This window comes from Columba livia, chromosome 1 (assembly GCF_036013475.1).
Source record: "Columba livia isolate bColLiv1 breed racing homer chromosome 1, bColLiv1.pat.W.v2, whole genome shotgun sequence".
Classification (NCBI taxonomy): domain Eukaryota; kingdom Metazoa; phylum Chordata; class Aves; order Columbiformes; family Columbidae; genus Columba; species Columba livia.
The window spans coordinates 75639290-75660807 of NC_088602.1; the positions used below are offsets into that span (position 1 = coordinate 75639290).

The window sequence follows — 21518 nt, forward strand, 5'->3', positions numbered from 1 at the left end:
TAATAAATAATTTAATGACCTTTGAAAGGTACTGAGAAGGGTTTCATTCAAATGGTGTGCAGAATGGCAGAGTTCTGGGGATGTTACTGTGCTCTGGGCACAGCAGGAGGCTGCTTTTCACAAAGGTCTTGGGCTTTGGTTTTCCTCTACTAAAAGACACTGCTTAGTATCTTCTGCCTTGATGGGACTAAGTATTGGAGACAGTATGTTCCTTGAGCAACATCTTTTGTATGATAACATTATAAATGAAAAGACCACTCACAATCAAAGATTGATTGACACTTTTCAAAAGTGTTGAGTGCAAAGACAGTAGTACTGTCTGAATTCCGAGTATTTTAATTACAATCTGCTTTCCCAAACGGCCCTTGCAGTTCCAAGCGGGTAGTTTCTTCTTTTCTTGTCTTAAACCTGCTGTTGTTTGCCATTTAATAATTGCGGCATTCCACCTCAGAGGTGACTGTGGTTGAGTGATGAGCTGAACACACCAACCCCTCTAAGGGTGCGTTCTTATACCATTACCAGAGGTGACAATTCACCCCAAAGACTCCAGAGAAGGCAATAAGGCCACTTCAAAAAACAATGAATTTTAAGAAAAAGAAAAAAAAAAATAGAGCATGACTCCGTAAAACAAGAGTGCAAATGAGAAGGACATCGACTCAGTTTACAAACAACTGAGAAAAAGGCATTTTGCTGAGCTCTGACCAGGCACATGATGCCAGGTGATGCACGTTCTAGAAGGAATTATGTGAGTTACGTTGTTGGCTTCTAAATTAACTGTAATCATTCAGAAATGAAGATTTGTGTGTGGCAAACTCACTAAAATTCTCTGTTCAGAATGGGCAAAACCTCAAATATAAACATAGGATGCACCAAGACGAAGAGAAAAAATGAAGCCAAGCATGGTACTGCACTGAAATACAACATCCCATATCACGTCACCCTATAAGCAAAAGATGCAACAGAAATAAAAGGGGTTCGTGGACAGGTGACAGCAATGAGTTAGAGGCCTGGCAACATTTCTGTAAGAGGGAGATTGCTTTTTGCTTTAAAGAGGAAACAAATCAGTCTGGCTAATATAGGCATATATAAAATAATTAAGAGTACAGCAAAGGCAAACACCCTGATAAAGCTAGGGAGCATCCCATAGAACTGAAACGCTACCCATTTGAGGCTGGGTAGGATTTGCTGCTTTCCTGCTATATGCAATAACGTGTGGAACTCACTGCCACAAGATATTATCCAAGCCAAACGTTATCCCTAAAAAGAGTACAATACACTTACGTGAACCACAAAAGTATTGCTGGTCACTTGATATACAATAGGAAAACCCCTCCTCACAACCCCTTCTCCTCAACCTCAGTGATACCAATCCTCTTGCTTCAGACCACAATCAGGAAACAATTTGTCCAGGGTACAGAAATTTCTCCTATCAGCAAGTTAGTTTGCATATTTGCCCACTTAGGAGTGTTTTATATTTTCTTATGTAATTCAAATTCAAAAATTCAAGATACTGATGTAAAAAGGTTCTGCTATCATCTGCTGTTTCTTAAATTCTTATGTTTGGGGGGAAATTCATATATGCTAAACAAGAGTCTGTTTGAAAAGCGTGCTCTCTTATGGGCTTTTAAGTGTTCAGGCAAGAGACAAAAGTGATCATTCTACCCATTTCAAAAAGCTCACAGAGAACGTGAAAAGAAATTTCCCTTTCAGATGGCTTGTGTCCCAGCAGCTAAAATATTCCTCCCCGTATCATGTCACCCCCTAGTGACTCTGAGTAATTTCCACAAAATTGCTTTATCTGGCATTGACCCATCAGGGAACACACTCATTCTTGGTAAACTTGTAGGGGACAGACAGCTTGTTTCAATAGATTTACAATACCAGTTCCTGAAAGGACTTGCCACAGACACACCTTCAAGATTTATAGGTCTGTCATTCCGTATGACCCCATCTGGATCTTCCCAACAGGGCACAGTGAGCTATTACAGACTTGGTAACCATCTTTTTGAACATGTTGCTTTACTCCTTTCCAGAAAAGCAAACAAATTGAAAACCAACAAAACACTTTGCTGTCTGTAGGTTTCTGTTCTCGACTTTCTTGCCCCCTTTACAGAGATGCATGAATATAGGTTTCTCTTTTACTAGGATGATCATTCTCTGGACCAGAATCTCCATTTCACAGACAGAGAAAATAAGATGCAAGCCCTCATCAGTGATTTTTCGGGAACATGAAAAAAGGTGAGTGTTCCCTGCACACAGCTTCATTTCCACTGAACTGGAACTGTCAGCTATGGTCTTTCTGACCACAGCTGAGAAGAGACAATCTCCTGGTTTTGCATGACATTAGGAGACATTCATGTGATATCCTGGTCCAGCAGCCAGCTAGGTAGAATAGCTCTGAATAGGACCTGTAAACTGGAGTTCCAGCCTGCAAAGATCTTGGTCACCTATATCCAGCCACTAATTTGCTAAGACAAATCTCCTTTCTGGGCCTCAGTTTCTCACACTGCAAACGGGGAAGCTCATAGTGACTAGTCTCAAGGAGGAAATTAATTAAAACACTTTGAGATTCAGAAATGACAGGGACTACTGAGATAAATAATCTCAAAGTAATTCCATGTGCTCTGGCATAGATCTGACAACAACTTATCTATGTGTGCTTTTAATAGAGGTTAACATTTCAATTTTCTCTGAGCGTATTTTAGGCTCCATCACATAAAAGCAAAGTCTACACAAGGCATCACCTAGCAGAATGCACAATCATTAATTTCTGCAAAGCAGCCTTGGTGTCTGCAAAAACACTCCAGGTAACTCAATAAATTAGAATAATAAACACAAAGGAAACCAGAGAAGAGGCAAGGACAGGGCAGAAATCACAAACAGAGGCCGACAACATAATATACGGTACAACGACCGTCCAAACTGGTCCCCCGTGGGGCACTGGGGAGTCTCTGGGAGGCATGGGTGAGGTGGAGGATATCCAAGTCTTGGCACTGTCCCCTGTTACTCCTTGAACCTCATACGAGCAATTTTAATTTAAATACCACTGTGCATATGCCACCGGGGCCTCTCCCTGAAATGCCTGCGGGGAAGATCTTCATCTGGCAAGCACAGCCCCTGTAGCCACAAACCCACAGCGAAGAAACATTTGCTGATGCAAACACCAGCCCCAGCAGCAGCAAGCAGCGCCCAGGGCTAGAATGGTGCTGCAGCAGGGGACGTCTGGCTGCCGACAGCAGGACGGACGCTGGTGTCAGCTGGGGAGATGGAAAGGGCTTCATCTGCCCGCAGGCGCGACACGCTGCTCGCTGCCTGTGGGCAGGGAGCAGAGGAGAGGGGGAGCAAAAAACTGCGCCTCTAAACAGGTTGTTTCTGGCTCCTCTATGCAGTACGTATTCCTGCAGAAGCAAATCAACCCCAGAGGGGAACAGAAGGAACCTTTAGTCCTGGAAAAGCGTATTACTTTCCTGTAGAAATGTTTGCTCCCTCTTATCGCATCTGTCTCATGTGATAGGAACAGCAATCCCCCACCTCAACTTCTCCCTCACACCAGCTCTACCCCTACACCCTTTCCACTGCTCCAGACCTATTTCTTTCCCCAGCACATCAGGCTTAAACGTCTGAAGTGCTCACTTCTGCAGCTTCTCCTATTTCAGTCGCAAGACTCTTCTGAACAGAAAGTACCATTCACATAAAAATGACGAGGACAGCAGAAAGAGGTTGTGAGGGAAGATACAGTAAACTTGTTCCATTTTCTGCCAGGATCAAGACCTGAACCCACAGGAAGCCTCCAGAGATACGATCTGCCGCAAATGTACTGTGATATTTAAGAGACCTCCCGGCGAGTCCTGGGAGCAGAGGGATGGACTTATAGGGGAAAGTTTTCTCTTTGCCACGCAAGGAATCAATGCTATTTATAACGATTCCTGCTGTCCCCAACTGGGCATAAAGACAATCAGCATCTGTCCAGGCCCTCAGGGAGACTGCAGAACTGGAGATGTTGTATACGCATTCATGCACTGCTTGCTGCTACAGCAAAAAAGAGGCAGGGTGGGTACAGAGGAGCTGTGAAGGGCTCAGCCAGGGTTGGGGAGATGAGGGGCTGGAGAAAGGGGCTGAGGGGAAGAGGATGGTGCCAAAAGGGATGCGTTTTGCATGCAAGTGTTTGTTACTTGAGATCATACAGATGGTTTCTCTTTAGCTGCGGTTTTGAAAAGCCCCCTGCCTGCTCTGCTGGAGGCCCTTTCCTGCCGCAGCCAAACCTGGAGCTCCCAGACGCAGGAGGAGAGCTCAAAGGTCTTTGAAAACAGAGAGTGCATTATGCTGGGGAGCTGGGAACTGGAATTCTACACAGGTAGCACCACACACCTTTGTCTGTTTGTCCTGACAGGGCAAAGCCCAGGAGCAGCACTCTGACCTGGTCTTCCTGCCTGGAAACTGGTTCCACCACGTCATGCCTCCACCACCACCCCTCTGCCTGCAGGCAGCCCCCCTTCCTCCTATCCTGTCTTGCACAGCAATCCCCTGGCTATAATTCCTCTGATTTAAAGAGGGGCCCTGCCTGTCTCCCCCGACTCCTGCTGGTCCCTCCCTGCACACACAGAAGTCTCCTCTCCCTTGCTTCTCCTTCTGACGCATCCAGGTTCCCTGCAAGGGGAAACCCCCGTGCTGCAAGGCCCCTCCAGGGCATTGGTCTCCTGCTCCTCTCCCCTGCCCCAACAGCAGCACAGAATATTGTTTTCTTGCTCCATTAAGCCAGTAAATGAGGCCGGCTTAGCTCAGCACTGTGAGCCGGTGCTCTGAGCCCAGGATCTGTCTCAGCACAAGAAGTAACACCGATGCAAACACAGGAGTGAAGGGCGGATTTGTGAGTTTGGCACCACGCTCTTCTACCCCCAGACAGTGAGGAGAAGCAGCTTCCTGGGACCAAATCAAGCAAGCTAATGTAGCCTGCAAATGTTTTGGGGTTTGGCCAGGTGACCATGCTGCCTTCTCCGAGGCCATCCACCTTGCTCCAGGAGAAGATAAATCAATGCAAGGCAACATCTGCCAAGATATTGACTTTGGCTCTGCTCACGGACTGCCTGCACTTCAGAGATGGGTAATATTCAGCTTGATTATCTCTCACCGCCAAGAGGAAGTTTCTCTGTATGCTTAAAATCACTGGGATAAGCCAAGGAGGAATTGATCTGTGGGAGAGAAATGCTGACAAGAAAACATGAGTCGGAGACAGGCTGAGAGTGGACGATGGGTGAGCAATGGAGATAGCCTCTGGCAGCTTGCCTGGCCAGGTTAGCAATGGCCTGGGTCACTGCAGCCTGAGAAAGACTGCGACCAAACACATTCATCCAAACTTTACAGCAGGCCTCTGTATGTTCTTCCCCCCTTCCCCAAACAGCTTTTCCTCTCTCAACTTGCTCCTCACCCTCCTGCACCCTTTTCTCTACCCTCCCATACATCCTCACTGCACTGGAGTTTTCTGGTTGCTTCATGTGCCCCTGCATGTCACTAAATTCACTGCTTAAGGCACAACACTCAGTGGCTGCAAGGCTTGCTGCCTGCCCTGCTTTGTGTCTTACATCACATGCCACATCCCTGGTGGTGAAAAGCCCCAACAGCACTCATAGACTGTCCTACATCCACCCCTCAGACCCTGAGTCTCATGGGCTCATATCCTAATACATAAGGTGATGTCACACCACTGAAAGGTGACATTTCATTAGCAGAACATGCTGACAAAGCCTCATGAGGTGAACATTCAGCAACATCATCAGACTGGCCCAGGATAAAACACTGAGCCTTCAACTTGTTCTTCCTATCACATTTGTGGTAAAACATCCTCTAGGTCCTGTGGCCCCCCAAGGGCAGCAAATGAGAAAAACATCTGAGTTCCTCCTAAAGAAAATCAGTTTTAGGGATAGTCTTGACACTGATTCCTACTTCTGTTTGCCAGATAGGCTAAGTCCCACATGCTTGGACTAGAGTGGCACTGACTACAGACTCCTTGGAGCACACCACACTCCAGGGATGGAAGGGAGAAGGGTGGCTGCAGCAGAAGAAACGGGTAAGGACGTCCTGGCAAGGCTCACTTGGTTTCCTGCTGATGCACTTCTCTGAACCTTTCAGCTATGTTTCTGCCCATGCTTCTGCCATTCTCTGCGCCTAAAAGCAGCACAGAATTGAGAAAGAGAGGTGGAAGAGACCCAAAGGAACCATCTAGTCTGTTCTTCTCTGTGAAGGATGGATCAGCTCTACTTCGTCATTTGTGGCATCTGTCACTCCTTGTACATGTCTTGTCTATCCTTAAAGCCCTCCAGTGATGGAGCTACACAGCCTCCCAAGGCAATTTAATTCAATGTTTTCCTGTCTTTATTGTTGCAGAGTTCTTACTGCCATTCAGCCTGTCTTGCTGCAATCTTAAGCCATTCATCCTTGTCTTCTCCTGCAGAAGACATCATTCCTTTCTTTTGTATCTTATGTACCTGCATGCTGTTATTCATATCTCATATGTAGTCCTCTCTTCTTTAGGCCTAATGGCCCCATTTCCATCCATCTCTCCCCACTGAGTGTCTAGACTTCTGATCATTCCCACTTCTCTCTTCTGGACTATATCCAACTGGTCCACATCTCCCTAGAAATGTGAAGTACCTCAAACAGACACAGGACTCTATTCCAGCATACACAGTGATCAGCAAGCAGCCAATACTACCCCCAAAGCAGGGATACAGCTAGAGCAGGACACAACGTGGCATCCAGTAATACACTGAATGATGCTGTAAAATCTGCTGCATGCCCTTCCTTGTCTCTTCTCTGGGAGCTGGGTGCTGCTCCCACTTTGAGCTTCACATGGCAAAAGCAGGCATTCCTAAGGCTTACTGTTCTGACTATGTCTGAGGTCCTTGACCCACCTGGCCTGCATTTAAGCACCACTTCCCAACTCGGATAAGAAGAAAGCTGCACGTGTTCCTCCACCTTGGGACACACTTTTCAAATGGATAGACCTGCATGCCTCTGACTCATTGCCAGCACTGGAGACCAGCCAGGAGAACAGAAAGGGAAGAAATGCCACTAAAGGCCAATGAATACGCATGACGCGTGTTACGCAAGAACCCCTGTGGACCCCCTTGTCCGGGTAGAAGTCCTACAGATGGCCCATAACTAAGTGCCGTTGATGCAGTGGGGAGGATGTGTGGGTGGACAGATAATTTGATATTTAGCTGAAAGAACTAAAATGGGTTTAATGCAGTGCTAGGAAGACAGATTGCCTGGAGCACCTTCTGCTCCTGATTATGGATGCCAATCTCAGGTTTCCCTCAGGTGTAGAAGCAGCCAGGATGCGTGTGTTTTCCAAAGGCATCAGAGTCCAAGCCTCAAAAAAAGGAGGATAATAAAGGGTGACCAACATTCCTGCTACATTACAGCAGGTGGCTTCAGTTTTCTGTTGCATCTTATGGTTCCATGCCAAACATGTGGGGCTGTCTCCGGAGTTCTTGGAAAGCCTCTCCTGCAATGGACAAATCTGGCTGAAATGATCCTAACTCACATGCTACAGACCTGCTCCTTCTCTTCAAAGTCAGAGAGGTCTAGCACTTCCGACACTGAGGACTTTCCATAATATTGCACCAACACTGTCTTTTAAATGCATCTGCCTGCTCTGCCACCTGCACAAGAAAATCTCAAGTCTGCATCTCAGCACTGATCTATGTCCCCCCACATCAGCATCATGCAGGAATGTCAAGCTTCTCACCCAAGAAAGAGCTACACAACAGAGGGGAAAAAAGCCCCCAGCTGCCCGCTCCCAACTTCCAGCAGTAGAATCACAGCACATCAAGAAAGCACTGCAGCAGGCTCCTCTGCTTATGGCAGCAATGTGGCTTTCACACCAGCATGCAGCCTCAGCTCTTGCCTGTCAACCACCTTATCAATGAACACGCTCTCCTTCCATTCTGTTTCCAACTTGGGCTGCAACTAAAAGCAGAGGTAGATCACTGGGATGCAACAGACATCCAACTACATTCCTGCTAGGAAGAGAAAGAGCTTTACTGGTGATGCAGCCCCCGCCCACACACACCGCTTTGGATGAGCTCTAAGGATGAACAGGCACTGGGCATTCTGTGTAGAAACAGAAGATAAAAACACTGGGAATACTCTGCAGGTCCAGCTGAATACCAAGTGCTGATTGAGTGGCCAGGCCCAACAAGAGAGCTCAGAGCCTGCTCTATCATTTACAGAAGAGCTAGGGCTCAGCAGTTACTACAATGCTCCACCATCCTCCTCTGCTTTTCCCCCAGCCCACCATTCTCACTCCCAGGTCCAGAGTCTCAAAGGACATCAGGGTTGAACAAAAAGAAAAATATAAGGAAGAGGGGCATGTGTTGGGGAGGGCTGAAGGGTGAGGAGGAGATGGACTGAGACAGAGAGAAAAAGCAAAGGAGGGAGGGAGCAAGATGGAGAAGGCACGAAAGAGATGTGACAGACATCATCACTGAGCAAAGTAGCACGCTGGATGAGGGAGCGTGCCAAGGAGACGGAGCTGCGTGCAATTTGCAAAAGAGGAGATGAGAGAGATTTCAGTTCTATCTCTCTGATGAACTTACCCATCCTTTCCCTCTCAGTGGACAAATCTCTGCAAACACACTCTCCCCTTGGCAAGAGACTGTCAAGGATAGCAGTAGAGTGAAGGCACATGAGGTGCAGCATGTGCACAACTTGAAGGGTCTGGGCACACTCCAAGTCTCAGCAGTAGGTATAATAACCAACAGGCCATAAGAAATGGGACTAGCTGGTGAAGAAAGGTAACTCCTTTTCTGTTCCTCATTAGGATGGAGGATCTCCTATTACCGCTGCCCACATTTAGCACACTCTAAGGTGTACTGCCTTCATGTACTGCCCCTGAACTGTTTACTGCTCAAAACCACGGCTGCCTAATGTGGCACACAGGTGAGAAAGGCAAACTGATTATTCATTATGCTTTTTGTCTTTTTTTATTTTTTAATAAGCATGACGCCAGTACTACTCAGAGCCTGTCCTCATCCATACTTCCATCAACAAGTTGATCCATTTCAGACAACTGCCATCAGCAAGAAAGTTGAGAGGGAAAGCCACTATGAGGGGGCTGCGTTTGCTTGGCATCTTATCACAGGGTCTGTGGTTTCACAGGACCCCAAGTCAGCAATTCATAAGGTACTTGCTTGCATGTGTAAGGCCTGTTTGAGCACACAGCAAACACCCCCATCTCAGTCCCACCACACCCAGGAGTGATTTCAATTAAATAGCAGTGTAATCTGAGAAACAAAGACGCCTGTGCGAGTGTATGGCGGGTACATGGCAGCAACTGTGCGTATGTGTGTATCGTTTTTCCATCGTGTCTCCAAGGGCTCTGGAAAGCAGCTTGCTCTCTCACATTTGCTCCAGCCCCGATTACCTCTCTGTGGTGCTGCTAGCCACCTTGATGGTCAGTGGCACAGGCTAGCTGGATGGTGACAGCAGTGACTGGCCAGGGAAAGCCAGCCAGTGCATCCAAAAGGGGTTACTTTAAAAAGGAGTGACCTGCTGTGCCTAGGGTTGAGCACTGGGGTGATGAGGTCCCTGCAAGTTCTGCTGGTGGCAGGTGTCCCCATGGCAGGGAGAAGGGTGTGGGTACCTGTTAAGCTGTGGGGCTCTGAGGACCTCACTCTGCTGTCAGGAACAAGAGCTCTGCTAAGCCAGGGCTGCAAGGTTAAGTCTGTGGGGCCAGCTTACGGAGCTGGATGAGCGGGACAGAATCTGCCAAAGAAATGGCAGAGGCCTGTGAAAGGACCATCACTGTCTAACCAGTGTGCTGATGACTAAGGGGGCAGCAGACAGGAAAAGGGGGAAGGCAGACTGCAGTAGTCCCTCCCCAACTTCTTCCACCAGCTTAAAAGAGGAGGGGACTGCAGATAAACCTGCCTGCTCTGAAGGGACAAACTGGCTCCGCTGAATCTCGGCTCACATGTGCCCCTGCTCATCTGAAGCCCCTTTACCCGTGAAGCCCCAATAAACGACGGCCTCAGCTGGCACAGGGTCTCTGCTCTCTAGCCGCAGGGAGGGGACTACAGATGACATTATATTGTATTTGGCAGACAGGGGACAATAATTTTTCAGAGAGTAATCTCTCCCCGAGTCCCACTTTTCTTGAAGCTCAGAGGACACCCTGGAACAAATAGGGGTTTCCTAACATCCCTGTTGTACCTGGGTTGCGACCTTATAATGGTAGTGTTTTGAGCATTTTCCAATTTCAGCATGCTTATTTATGCCCAGTCCCTTCTGTCACATGGTCTCCCTTCTGTTCCCTGACAAGGTGAACATGGGGCCTCACTGTGGACAAATTCCTGATGATTCCTGTTGGGAATCTGGGCTGGGAGTGGGAATGGGGCTCACTATAAAGGAGCTAGCGTGAAGGAGTCAGCCAGGTTTTGTCACTGTGGCTCCTGTTCTCCAAAGGAAAAGAAAGAAATAACGATGTTAGAACATTTTAACCTTTCTTTTTCTGAACTTGATAGACTTGGCCTGAGGCACCTTTCCTAGCAAAAACAGGCTGCTGTAAGATTGACTGGTTGGGTGCAGAGTTTAAAGGTAATTTTCTCTTGTCACATGCACATAAATTATTGTGGCTCAAGCTGAGATCAGCTCCATGTCTCACTTGTTTCACTGCTTTTATGCCCAGGCTCTGATGAAGGGTCATAAGAACCATGTCCAGTGCTCCTTGAGCAGCATTCTATATATCAAGAGCACCACAGGTGTACACATAAAGTCGGTGTCTGGGGAGGAGGAAGGGGCACATGCCTGCAAATCTGTACAGCCAGGGACTTCCAGCTGCAGAAGTTGCAGCTAGAGCCTTGATTGCTCAGCTATGAACCTGTTTAAAATGTTCTGTCCATGAATGCCAGGGCAAGGAAAACTCATTCACTCAGATTATTCACAAGGGGGAGAAAAAAAAAAGATGCACACAAAGGAAGCACAGCTGCAGCCAAAGAGAATTCATTTTTAACATTCATGAAAATATTCACAGAACACTTCAGTGCTATTTGCCTAAATTTTGCTGTTCGGAGTAAACACTTCAGCCAGCCCAGGCTGTATGTTCTAGGTGCAATACTGCATCCGGGATTAGGGGTGGCTCTTGGCTCCAGCTCACAGGTTCACACTATGTCCCCAAATATATGTGCCCCCCCTTACTTTAAGGCACAGACTGACAGTCTGCCACTGCACAGTTCCTCACTCTTGGCCCTGCCACAGCCAAAATGACTTTGCAAGTACCCTCATCCATCGCGTTCCTCATCCACCACAACCTTATGCAACAAAGGCACATACACTCTGCCAAATTTAAACACAATGGCAAACAGTGACAGCTCTGGTGTGTGCCTGGTCTGGAGAAGCAGACCCTTTCCCCACTATCTGTCCCCCTCCCTCTCCCTCAACTCATCCCCTTCATTGGTTTCTTTCCCTGAGTGTCCTAGGCAGCTCACACAAGAGAAAATGCGACAGCACACAAGGGAGACTCAGCTGAAGCCCTGAAGACAAGAGCTCTGTGCGTTGTCTCTTCCTCCTCCATAAATACAGCTGAGACGAGGACTGGATAATTGGCTAAGTGCCTGTCAGCTTAATAACACAGAGAGACACAGAGAGGGTGAGATTTGTGTTTACTATTCAAAGTCATGGATGCTGCCTGCCAGTGGATTTCAACATGGGTTTTGTTTGCGCAGCCAGACACGAAAACTGAACAGACATGCAGCTCTGAGTCATAGTCCTCCTTGCTCGGCCTCATATGAGCATGAATGACCAGCCTGGGATGGAGGGAGTGAGAAAGCTAGGAACTGAGGTATCTGCCATGCAGGTATCATCGGGTTCCCAGTTCATCACTGGGTTCCTACACTGGAAAGCACCCTCACAACCCCTGATGGGATACTGTCATCACTGATGCACTTAAGTCACACCACATTGGGGGCAATGACAGTGGTGGGTCTCCAACATGGTCACCCTGATGTCCCAGAGAGGGGTGGGTGCAGTGGCTCTGTAAATGGTGGCTGCACAGCTGGGTGATCCCCCCAATTTCATTTCACAACAGTTGGTGCCTGGTGAGCTGGAGCCTTCTCAGCCTTTCTCGCCTGCTCATAAATCCAGTGTTCCTCTAGCAGCCCACCTAGAGAGCACCCGTGAACAGAAACCACTCAGGCATGTCTCACCTCTCACAGGAGTGTGGGAGCGTGTCTGCGGGGCACAAGCCTCCCTACTCTTCCAAAGCTTTCACTACTTCCCTCTGATACAGAAATGCAAATTTCAGTGGTGAGAGAGTTCACTGGAAATGGACAGTATTGGCCAGATCTACCATGGTGTTAATGGCTAAGCAGCAGAAGAGGAAGATGCAATATTCTGTTTGCTTACTACTTTTTTCTTTAACAGTTCTAGGAACTGAGGCATAGTGAAGCGAAAGGACATTTCTAACATTAGTGATGGTTACTGAGGCCCAGGAGTCAGAAAAAGCCACACAAACCTCCCAGCAAGCAGTCTGTTACCCTGTCCAGTGCTGCCTCTCACCTACACAATGCTTGCAACTTTACAAAGCATACAAACGTTTGTACAACTACACACAAGAGAACACTTTTCATTTTTAAACAGGAACAAATGCAGGGAAACACACGCTTGCACACAGGCACACGCAAGCGTGCACTCCGCAAAACCTCATGCAGATGTCTTATTGCAAAGCTTATGTTGAACTCCAGACCAGTCTGAGCAGGCTCAATTCCATCCAGTTAGCTCTTACCGAAAAAGCCCAACCCCAGCGAAATCAATAGAGCTGCGGCAGGGCTATTTTTCCTCTTTGCATGGGGCCGAGCACAGCAGAGTCTGGAGTCACAGCTGGCCTCTCCCACACAACAAAAGTTGCTCCTAATAAAAATCTGCAAAAATATACATGCACAAGGGAGACAGGCTGTTTAGATTATTTTGAAATAACTGTTTTCTAGGCAGAGGTGAAACTCATCGTTATTAGTTCCCATTACTTACCATAAAACCAGACACTTTAGATGTGCCTGAAGCCTGAAGCAAATGCTTTGGTGTCAGATTCAGCTGAAAATCACATTCGTTTCTTCTTCAGCGAGAGCAGAGTAAAAGAAAACTCAGTAAATTCCTGACTTCACCTTTGTGCCCTCCATTGCACTTGCTCCAGGAGAACACAAGTTCACACAAGCCAGAATGAATTTTGATGGACAACAAAATCAGGTACCTTCAATGAAAATGGCTATATTCAACCTCGCAGTAAGCCTGTTGAAGCCCCACCGCTGCATCAGCAGTGAGCTGTGGCCCTGCAGCTCTGTCAAAAACAGATGCCTGTGGGGCTGGATATCAAGGGCAGGTAAGTGTAATATATATTTTGAAAACTTATAGTTATGAGATGGCAAATTCCGGTAACTGTGAGCTATTTTAAGACCGGGTCTTTTCTCAAGACCTTCTGGGGAGGGGAGCGGAATGGAGGAGGTACGGACTCTGAGACACTCCAGGTAACACGTACTACTATATAAATTTTAATGCCAACTAAGCAGGAAAACATATGGTACTTAGCTGCAAACTGAAGTGTGTGTGCAGACTCAGGGGAGGAGGTTAAACCCATACAGTCTGATACTGTCTCTCCTCCTTCATCTTTCTGAATGCAAATTATACATACAGTGTTATTAAACATACATAATTTCAACATAGAAAGAGCCTTTTCTTTTCTAATTTCCATTCCACCTTTGCTTGTGATGGGTTAGTCCCATCACAAAGGCCCTGCTCACCAGTGGGCACACTATATATAGAGAGATGCTAATCACCAGCCTCTGACCATATACATATTGCAACTTCCTTTATCATATGTATGCACACACACATAACCGTGTACGCATGTGTGCCTTCATATAATGCCACCATCTGCTGCTGGACCTGGAAGTTTCTGCTGCTGGACCTGGAAGTTTTGCAGCATCACCTGAGATCACATTTATACTTTTTAAATTATTATTTTTAAAGGAAAGCATCAGCAAAGTACAGCCCCTTTTGCACAAATCCCAACATACCCTCTTGACGCATGTATACCGGATTTGACAACGAAGGCTCTGTATGTACCAGGAGAAAAGAAAAGTGTTTGGGACTTGTAGTCAACACCAGCGCACACGAGGACATACTAAGGAAACCTCATTTGTCGCATTTGCTGGGTTGTTGCACGGCTGAGCCGAGAAGCCAGCCTGAGCTAATGGATAGGTCACTAGGCTGGGTGCCCCTGGCCCTGCTGTGCCACCCTGGGTGAGTCCCCTCACCCCCTGGGCACCTCCTGCCCCCGCCCATCCCAGAGAACAGCCGCCTGCCCCGTGGAACGGGGGGGATCTCTCTTACCCTCTGCTCACATAGCACTTAATACAAAGGGTGCCTCAACGTAGTGCTGGCCTTCAAGTGCTGCGACAATACTACTAATAACCAGGGTTACAATTTCACTGCCAAGACTGTATTATTATGTGGCATTATACCTTCGAACATGCCTATTGTCATTTCTAGCAAAGGGCTCAGCTCAGTGCTCCCTGTTATAAATTATATGCTAATTACAAATGTAATCTGAACAGCTTTTACTTTTTTTTTAAATGACTGTATAGGGCATAAACTTTGTTGTGATGCTGTGTTGCTACTTTGCCCGAGGTGGCTTTGTCCTCTAGCATAGCTCCACATGTAGAATATCAGCAAAATACTGGGAGCCCAAGAACAGAGTCTGCATAAATTGCTTATATTGCAGGATTACACCAACAGTGCTGTCATTACTGCTCGTAATTTGATTCTAGCCCATCCTTTGACACGTGTAACTTGAAGAAGCTAAGTACTCATTAGGATGGAAGTTCCTAAGCTTGCTATCATCCTGAAACTTCATATTATTTAAAAATACCTGGTAAAAATGGAAATTGTGTACTCAGTTAAATGTTGGTTTTCATCAGTGCATCAGCATTAGATTGATTTAATTCTTGATGAAAAGTTGACGCTGGAAAAACTCAAGAACAATGAGCCAAATTCTGGCCTTGGCAAGATCCCAGTTCTCCAGCAAGCTGAGCATCATCCGAGCAGTGCTCAGCAGCTTAAGCCCTGTATGAGTCACTTGTACCTCTTTTATTAGCAGTCCCCAGGAATCTGCCCCAAAGACAAACATGTTATTTCTGGCATTGCCCTTGGGCTTTGGTTAGATTTGTAGTGGTATAACCAAGTGGAAGGGAATGGGGATGTGACCCATTTTGGTTCCAGCTGGTGATGAGCTCCATTTCAGAAGTCATTAAAGGCTAAATCTGCCCTTGTGCAGACCTGGGTCCTGGGCAACCTGCAAGTCCCACTGACGTCCTCAAAATAGTGCTTAAAGGCACTTTGAGGAGAGCTGCTGTGATGGTTCCCTAGAGACCTGATCCCACAGCATGGACTCCATTGCCATTTTGCTTCTAATCCATCTTGAGGGCCAGACACAACACAGAGGCACAGTGCCCTCCCTTCCCAGTTTGTAGTAGCTGCCCTTTGCTACTGCACATGTCCCACTTAGCCAATGTCCTCCTATTTCTCACCCCCTCCCCAGGCTGAAAGTGTGTAACAAGGCACAGGGTCCCTGCCTTTGCTCACCCAACACCTGCAGAGCAAATAAGGTAGGAGGGGATGCTGGAGAAAGGTAAACAGAAAGAAGATTTAGGGTTAGAGCTTGCTTTTCTTTTCCCATTTTAATTAGTTTTGGGGGATGTTTTGTGCGTTTGATGTTTGGAGAGGGGTTTTTTTCTAACATCACATACAAAACCTGACATGCTCATGACTGTGATCTTGCTAGCAAAGCATTGGTAGGAATTGTATAATAGCACAAAGTTCCCTCTCAGTACTCAAAATAAGGTTCAGTGTCCATCTTCACTTGCTGAAGACAGAGTTAAAAATGAAACCTCAGTAAGTCTGACAGGCTCTCTAATATACAGTGTCATCTTTGAAACATCCTGCTCTCTTTTCTCGGTTTTAGCTGGCCAAACACCAGAAGCTCTCCTCAGCCCTTCTCACCTGTTGCAGCTCTCAGACCCCTCCTCCCTTTTCAGCCTTGCTCTAAGGAGCGGATCATTACCCTTTTCTCTGTGGATAGTCTATCATGAGCTATTTTTGTTCTTTCTCTCTGCAATTCCCTGACTAACCTCCCCACGCCAAATACTCACTAAAAGTCATCAACCTTCAGCAAGGCCAACAAATGAATCAAATCTGTTGCCATGTCATTTAGGAGACGAGCCAGGATAGAATTAGGAACATTTTTTAGAAGTCCATAGCAAGGGAATATTTTAAATGCCATAGCTTTAAAAAGTCGCATCCAAACTTTGCAGAATAATTCTATTCTGAGTAATAAGCTGTAGATGAAGCTCTAGAGGAGTGGCTTCCTTGAGGAACATTAGGGCTTATAATAAACTATTTTTCTCTACTTCACAGAACAGTCCACCCACCCATTCTCCCACCTACAAGTGTAATACTACATACAAATGTATAAGGCCTCAAAGGACACTAGTCATTCAGAAAACCCTGTCCCCAGTGATTTACTGAATGATTTGCACCACAATTTACACAAACAAAATGGTTTTAGTTATATTATCTCTATGTACATTGTTTTTAATTCTCTCCAACTGCGTATCATTTTTTCTCCCTCCTACATTTTCATTTCCCTTCAAGCTACATGATGGAGCTACTGGCCACCGTTAAACCACCACTGCATACTCTCTCTTCCCTTTGAAGCAGATGCATAGCAAAGATAGGTGATATGATCTCTGTATAGAAATCTCTTACCTGCCTCTCTGTAGAGGTAAAGATCTGCTCTGAGCACAGCTGGTATAGATCATCTAATGGTTTTTCCCCAGCTAGATATTCCCCTTGCGTTGTCACTAGTGGATCTATAGGCAGGGAGAGCGAGATGCTGGGAGTTTTTCAAATGCAAGGCTGTCTTAAACTATGTGATGTTTTGGAGGGGCAGGAAAAGCAGCAAGGGGGAAGCTCGCAAGCCAAACCTTGCTTTAACATTGAGGGTATAAAATGCCATCCTGCAGGACCTAAAGTGCATGGGACAGAGGGAAACATGACCCCTTCCAGCCTCATGTGGCAGTCCTTTCTCTCAGCATAGCCTGGCTTCTGCCTCTCCTCTGAAGGAGGGACTGAAACATCCCAGAAACCTGGGGCTGGTCCCAGGAAAAGGGAGAGGACACAACTGCCCTTCTTAGGAAACACGACAAGCATATAGCCAGCCAGATCTGCTTAGAGAGCTTAAGAAGGCAGCTAATGGAGGTAAAGCCTGTGTGCTGGCCACAGTCACTTCTGACAGAAATGCCACCTGCCCAGAACACGGTATTGCTCAGGGCGAGCAGTTACACGGCCAGGTGGGTGTGCATTTCCTGCAAACTGTGTCACTTGGCACACATCTGGCTGACACAGCTGGATCACCTCACTCAGGTGTTTTATTTTAGTGCCTGACAAAACACTGGCAAGCCACACATGATCACCAAAACCACTCTCCCATGCAGCCCGTTGGGCTTGCTGACAAACGCTTTACACGCAGCACATGCAGGCACCATCTCCACCACCCACTCAGCCCTCTCTGCTGCAAATGCAGCTTTAGCACACAGCGACTAGATAAACTCAAAAGCTCCAAGGTTAAGTGGGAAACAGAAATCCAGTGACCCCTGTCTGGGCAAGTGAGCTTAATGACTTGTCTGCTGGTGAACATACCAAACATATGCTGGCGAACATCTGCCTGAGCAGCCCCACCAAAATAAATGATTGATGGAAGTGATTTGCCTTTAAAAATGGGATAAGTCAGCTGGGAGTCCCGCTAGAAAAGGGTTAACGGGATATATGAATTGCTAGTGAGTGGAAGGGAGAGAGAGAAGCCGGGAGTCAGAGGCAACACCCCTTGTTAGGTGTTTACCGTGTCGCATCTAAACCCTTTCCATTGCATATGCAAGCCAGATGAATTACTCTGTAAATCCTATTACTCCGTGTGGATAAATCTTACACGCAAGTTAACAAGTCTAGAGAGCTGGGGAATGGAAGCTGCTGAACAGATATTCCAGGATCAAAACAACCCAGCACACGGGAGCTGAGAGAAGCGATACACGTATACACAACATCCCTCTTCTAGCATCCTTCTTCCCTGATCCTATCTTGCTTGCTCACATACCCCTCTCTCATTAAATGGGAGGGATGCAGGACACAGGGGATCATGTAGCAGACCATTTGGTGACATCTAGCAGGATTTATTTCAGAGAAAGAGAAAGAAAACTTTGCTGCTGCTGTTAGCTTTGCTAGGGAATTGCTCCCTTGATGCTTCAGGGTTTGTGCACTATCAGCTCCTCATACAGATTACAGACTTATTTTAAATTATGTCCAGTAGTTTTATAGCCATAATACACAGTGTGTGCACACAGTCACATGTACAGAATTTTCCTTCAGTAGGGAAGTTACTGCAGGTAAGTTGAGCAAGGCACTATGCAAAAAAGAAACCCACAGGAAAAAAATTACTGCGTTTCAGCTATTTGGGACACTCTTAACTGAAATCCCAAGTAGCCTCAGAACTACCTTTAGAAAACCTGCATGATGAATACAGAAATATAACACTCGATACTGCCAGTGAACAAGGCTTCATGTGCAAAGACACCTCATCACAACCACTCAGACATGCAGGCACAGCCTATACCTGTTTACTTAACCCTGCAAAAAAAACAACACAGTGAACAAGACACCAGCTTCATAAATGTTGGAGCTCTTACAGCATTTTTTCACCAGCCTTTTAAACTACTGTATCCATCTCCTCTCCCTACAGGGCAGAAAAATAAATAAATAAAAATAAAAGCCAGAGCTTCCCCAAAAAACTTGCTTGAGAGTTCTGGCAGCACCAAGGCTAAAGTTTTTGCATAGGTACAAAAAGAAGCATGGGAAGATCAATGGAACATCTGGCAAGCACAGCTGGATCCCTTTTCGATTTCTCTATTGATACTGCAGGGCTGGTGGAAAATGTACGTTCACGAGAGCTGGCTAACATAAACAGTTCTTTCCTCACTGAAATTCTTTTGATCCAGAGCAGTGCACAGAGGAGAGTGGTGGCAAGAGGTTTTCAAAAGCTTTGCAGTTTTTTTACATTAAAGCACAAACACACACGCAGAGCTTGTTTGTAGCAGCTGCTGCTACCGCAGTTTGAGAGGTAAAATCACACACGCTTTCGCAGAGACATACACACACAAATCTATATCACATCGCATGTGTATGTTGCATATGTAGAGATATGGATAAACACACAAGAAAGGAAAAGTTGGCAAGATGCCCTACCTGAGGATGGCTGTGTCCCCCTGCCTCACGGTGATGTTATCGGTACCTCGGGTAAAATCCACGCTGCGGACTGGCAGCCCTGTAGGGAGAAGGCAAAGCAATCTCAGTAGGACCAGTGGTAATTGTTTCCGATCAGGCTGAGCCCTTGCTACCATGGCTGGTCTCGTCGAGTTTCACTGTCTGTACTTGTCTCTCTCTATGCGTGTGTATGTGGACAGATAGATGTAGAAAGAAAAACAATAATAATAATGTACAACTCTCGCTCTGATCGACAGCCCCAGAAAGGGGAGGTGATTTCACAGTCCTCCTTAGCTGCCACTTTCTCTTGCTCTTTTCAGTCTCTTGCTGGCGTCTTTCCCCGCCTTGTCTTTTTTTAAGGCTTTCAAAAAAAAAAAAAAAAAAAAGTCTTAGCACGACCTTCAATTAAAAACAGAAAAAAAAAAAGACAAGAGGAAAAAGTCAGGTAGCAAAATAATTAAAAAATAATAACAACTAAGCCGGCCCGTTTGGAGTGATGAGCAGAGGTTGGAGGAAGGGAAAAAAAAAAAAAAAAAAAAAAGGAAAAGGATTAACACGAGTCCTGTGCCGCCGGGCTGCGAGAGTGGACGGTCCTGCTCCAGTGCGCGGCTGTGCAGCCTCCCAGCCCCGAGCTCCCTTCCTAACCCACTTTCCCAGGCGGAGCGAGCGAGCGAGGGAGGGAGGGAGGAAGGGAGGGAATGAGGGAGAGAGGAGGGAGGAGGGAGCCTCACTCGGGAGACGGCAGCTCGACACCACGGCGGCGAGCGCGGGAGGGGAGCGGCGAGCGGCACTTCCCGGGGGCGCAGCTCGCCCCGCGGCCCCCGCCACCCCACTACCCTCGCCTGGGAGAGGAGCTGCTCCGGGCGGCCGGGGAAAGGGCTCCGGTGGTGGCCGGACCGGGCCTTTGGGAGCCGGAGTGCGGCTGGGGAGGGAGAGGGGCACTGCAGAGCAGAGACACGGGGCATGAGGAGGAAATTAGGGGGTGGAGGGCAGAGGGGGGATGCCCCGAGGGAGAGGGGGCTGGAGAAGGAAAGAGGGAGAGACAGAAAGGGAAAGGGATGGGAGAGGAAGAGGGGCCTGGAGAAAGGATGGGGAAAAGAGGGAGGATGGGAGTGCAAGCGGGGAACTGGAAGCCGAGGCGGACCGGGAAGCACAACGGGGAAGGCAGGAGAAGCCGGGAGAGGCTGAGCGGGAGGGAGGCAACGGGCGCGGGGCAGAGGATGGAGGAAGATATGGCCAATATTCACAAAAGAAAATACTGAGGAAAGCGGGGCGGGGGACGGAGGGGGGTTGGCGGGTGCAAGGAAGCTGTGGCCAAAAGTGCAAACAACTTGGCTTTGCGGCCCGAAGCCACAAACTAGCTGATTTACAGAGCAGCATTCTTGGCAACTGCCTCTGCAGCCTCAAACCTTGCTTTTTCCCCCTCTCAGACTTTCCTCTCACCAGATAAACAGTTGTACATCCCTCCCTCCGCCTCCCTCCCACCTCTCTCCACTCAGCCCTTCCCGCCCCCCACCTCCTTTCCCAGCCTGTGAGGGATGGACCGCAGACAATGCTGGTATTGAGCTGCCCGCAGTGTGAATACCCGGCCTGTCCTCCCGCCTGCCAGCGCCCGCAGCTGAGCCCCGAGCCCGGCAGCAGCGCTGCCCACCCGGGAACGCTCCCGCCGCTCACATACCAGCATCGCCGCCGCGAGAGATGGGAGATTAAATTAATGGAGAGGAATAAGCCGTATGTTTTACTGCTGATGCCTGCCTGCCATCCCCCCAGCCCGCTCTCTCCTCTGCCTGCAGGAGGGAAGAGGAGAGCTGCTCCTAGGGATGTTTCGCTCGCGTAACCCTTCTGTGGCCAAAGCACGGCGGGCATGGAGCGGGGGGGAAGCAAACAAGGAAAGGGTGGTTTGAGGGGAGTCCAGAGAAGCAGGTGGAAGAAAAGCTGGGAGGAACTCCACTATAAGCCGCTGTCCTGTGTGGTCGCAGCACTGCTGCATGCGTACAGGAAAGAAAAAAAAAACATGCATGCTGCCTGCTTCACCTCTGGTCTGGGAGCCTTATGGGGATACAGTGGACCCAAACTGGAGGGACAAGAGGAATGGCTGTGTGTCATGCAAAAGGCCACATGGGGTCAGATCAAAGGTCCCCCTCTAACCCCATGTC

At 47.6% G+C, this 21518-nt stretch overlaps 1 protein-coding gene across 6 annotated transcripts in view; it reads right to left on the reverse strand.

The window, feature by feature from the left end:
• The window catches only part of LSAMP (limbic system associated membrane protein), a 1035828-nt gene that overhangs the window by 301559 nt on the left and 712751 nt on the right, over positions 1 to 21518 (reverse strand). For 4 of the 6 annotated variants that reach the window (XM_065063106.1, XM_065063121.1, XM_065063104.1 and 1 more), the window contains one exon: positions 19345 to 19423. In XM_065063106.1, the coding sequence (XP_064919178.1) occupies positions 19345 to 19423 (79 nt within the window). Of the gene's footprint in view, positions 1 to 19344; positions 20022 to 21518 lie in introns of those variants that run through there. The other 2 variants (XM_065063111.1, XM_065063105.1) reach the window with 2 other exon arrangements.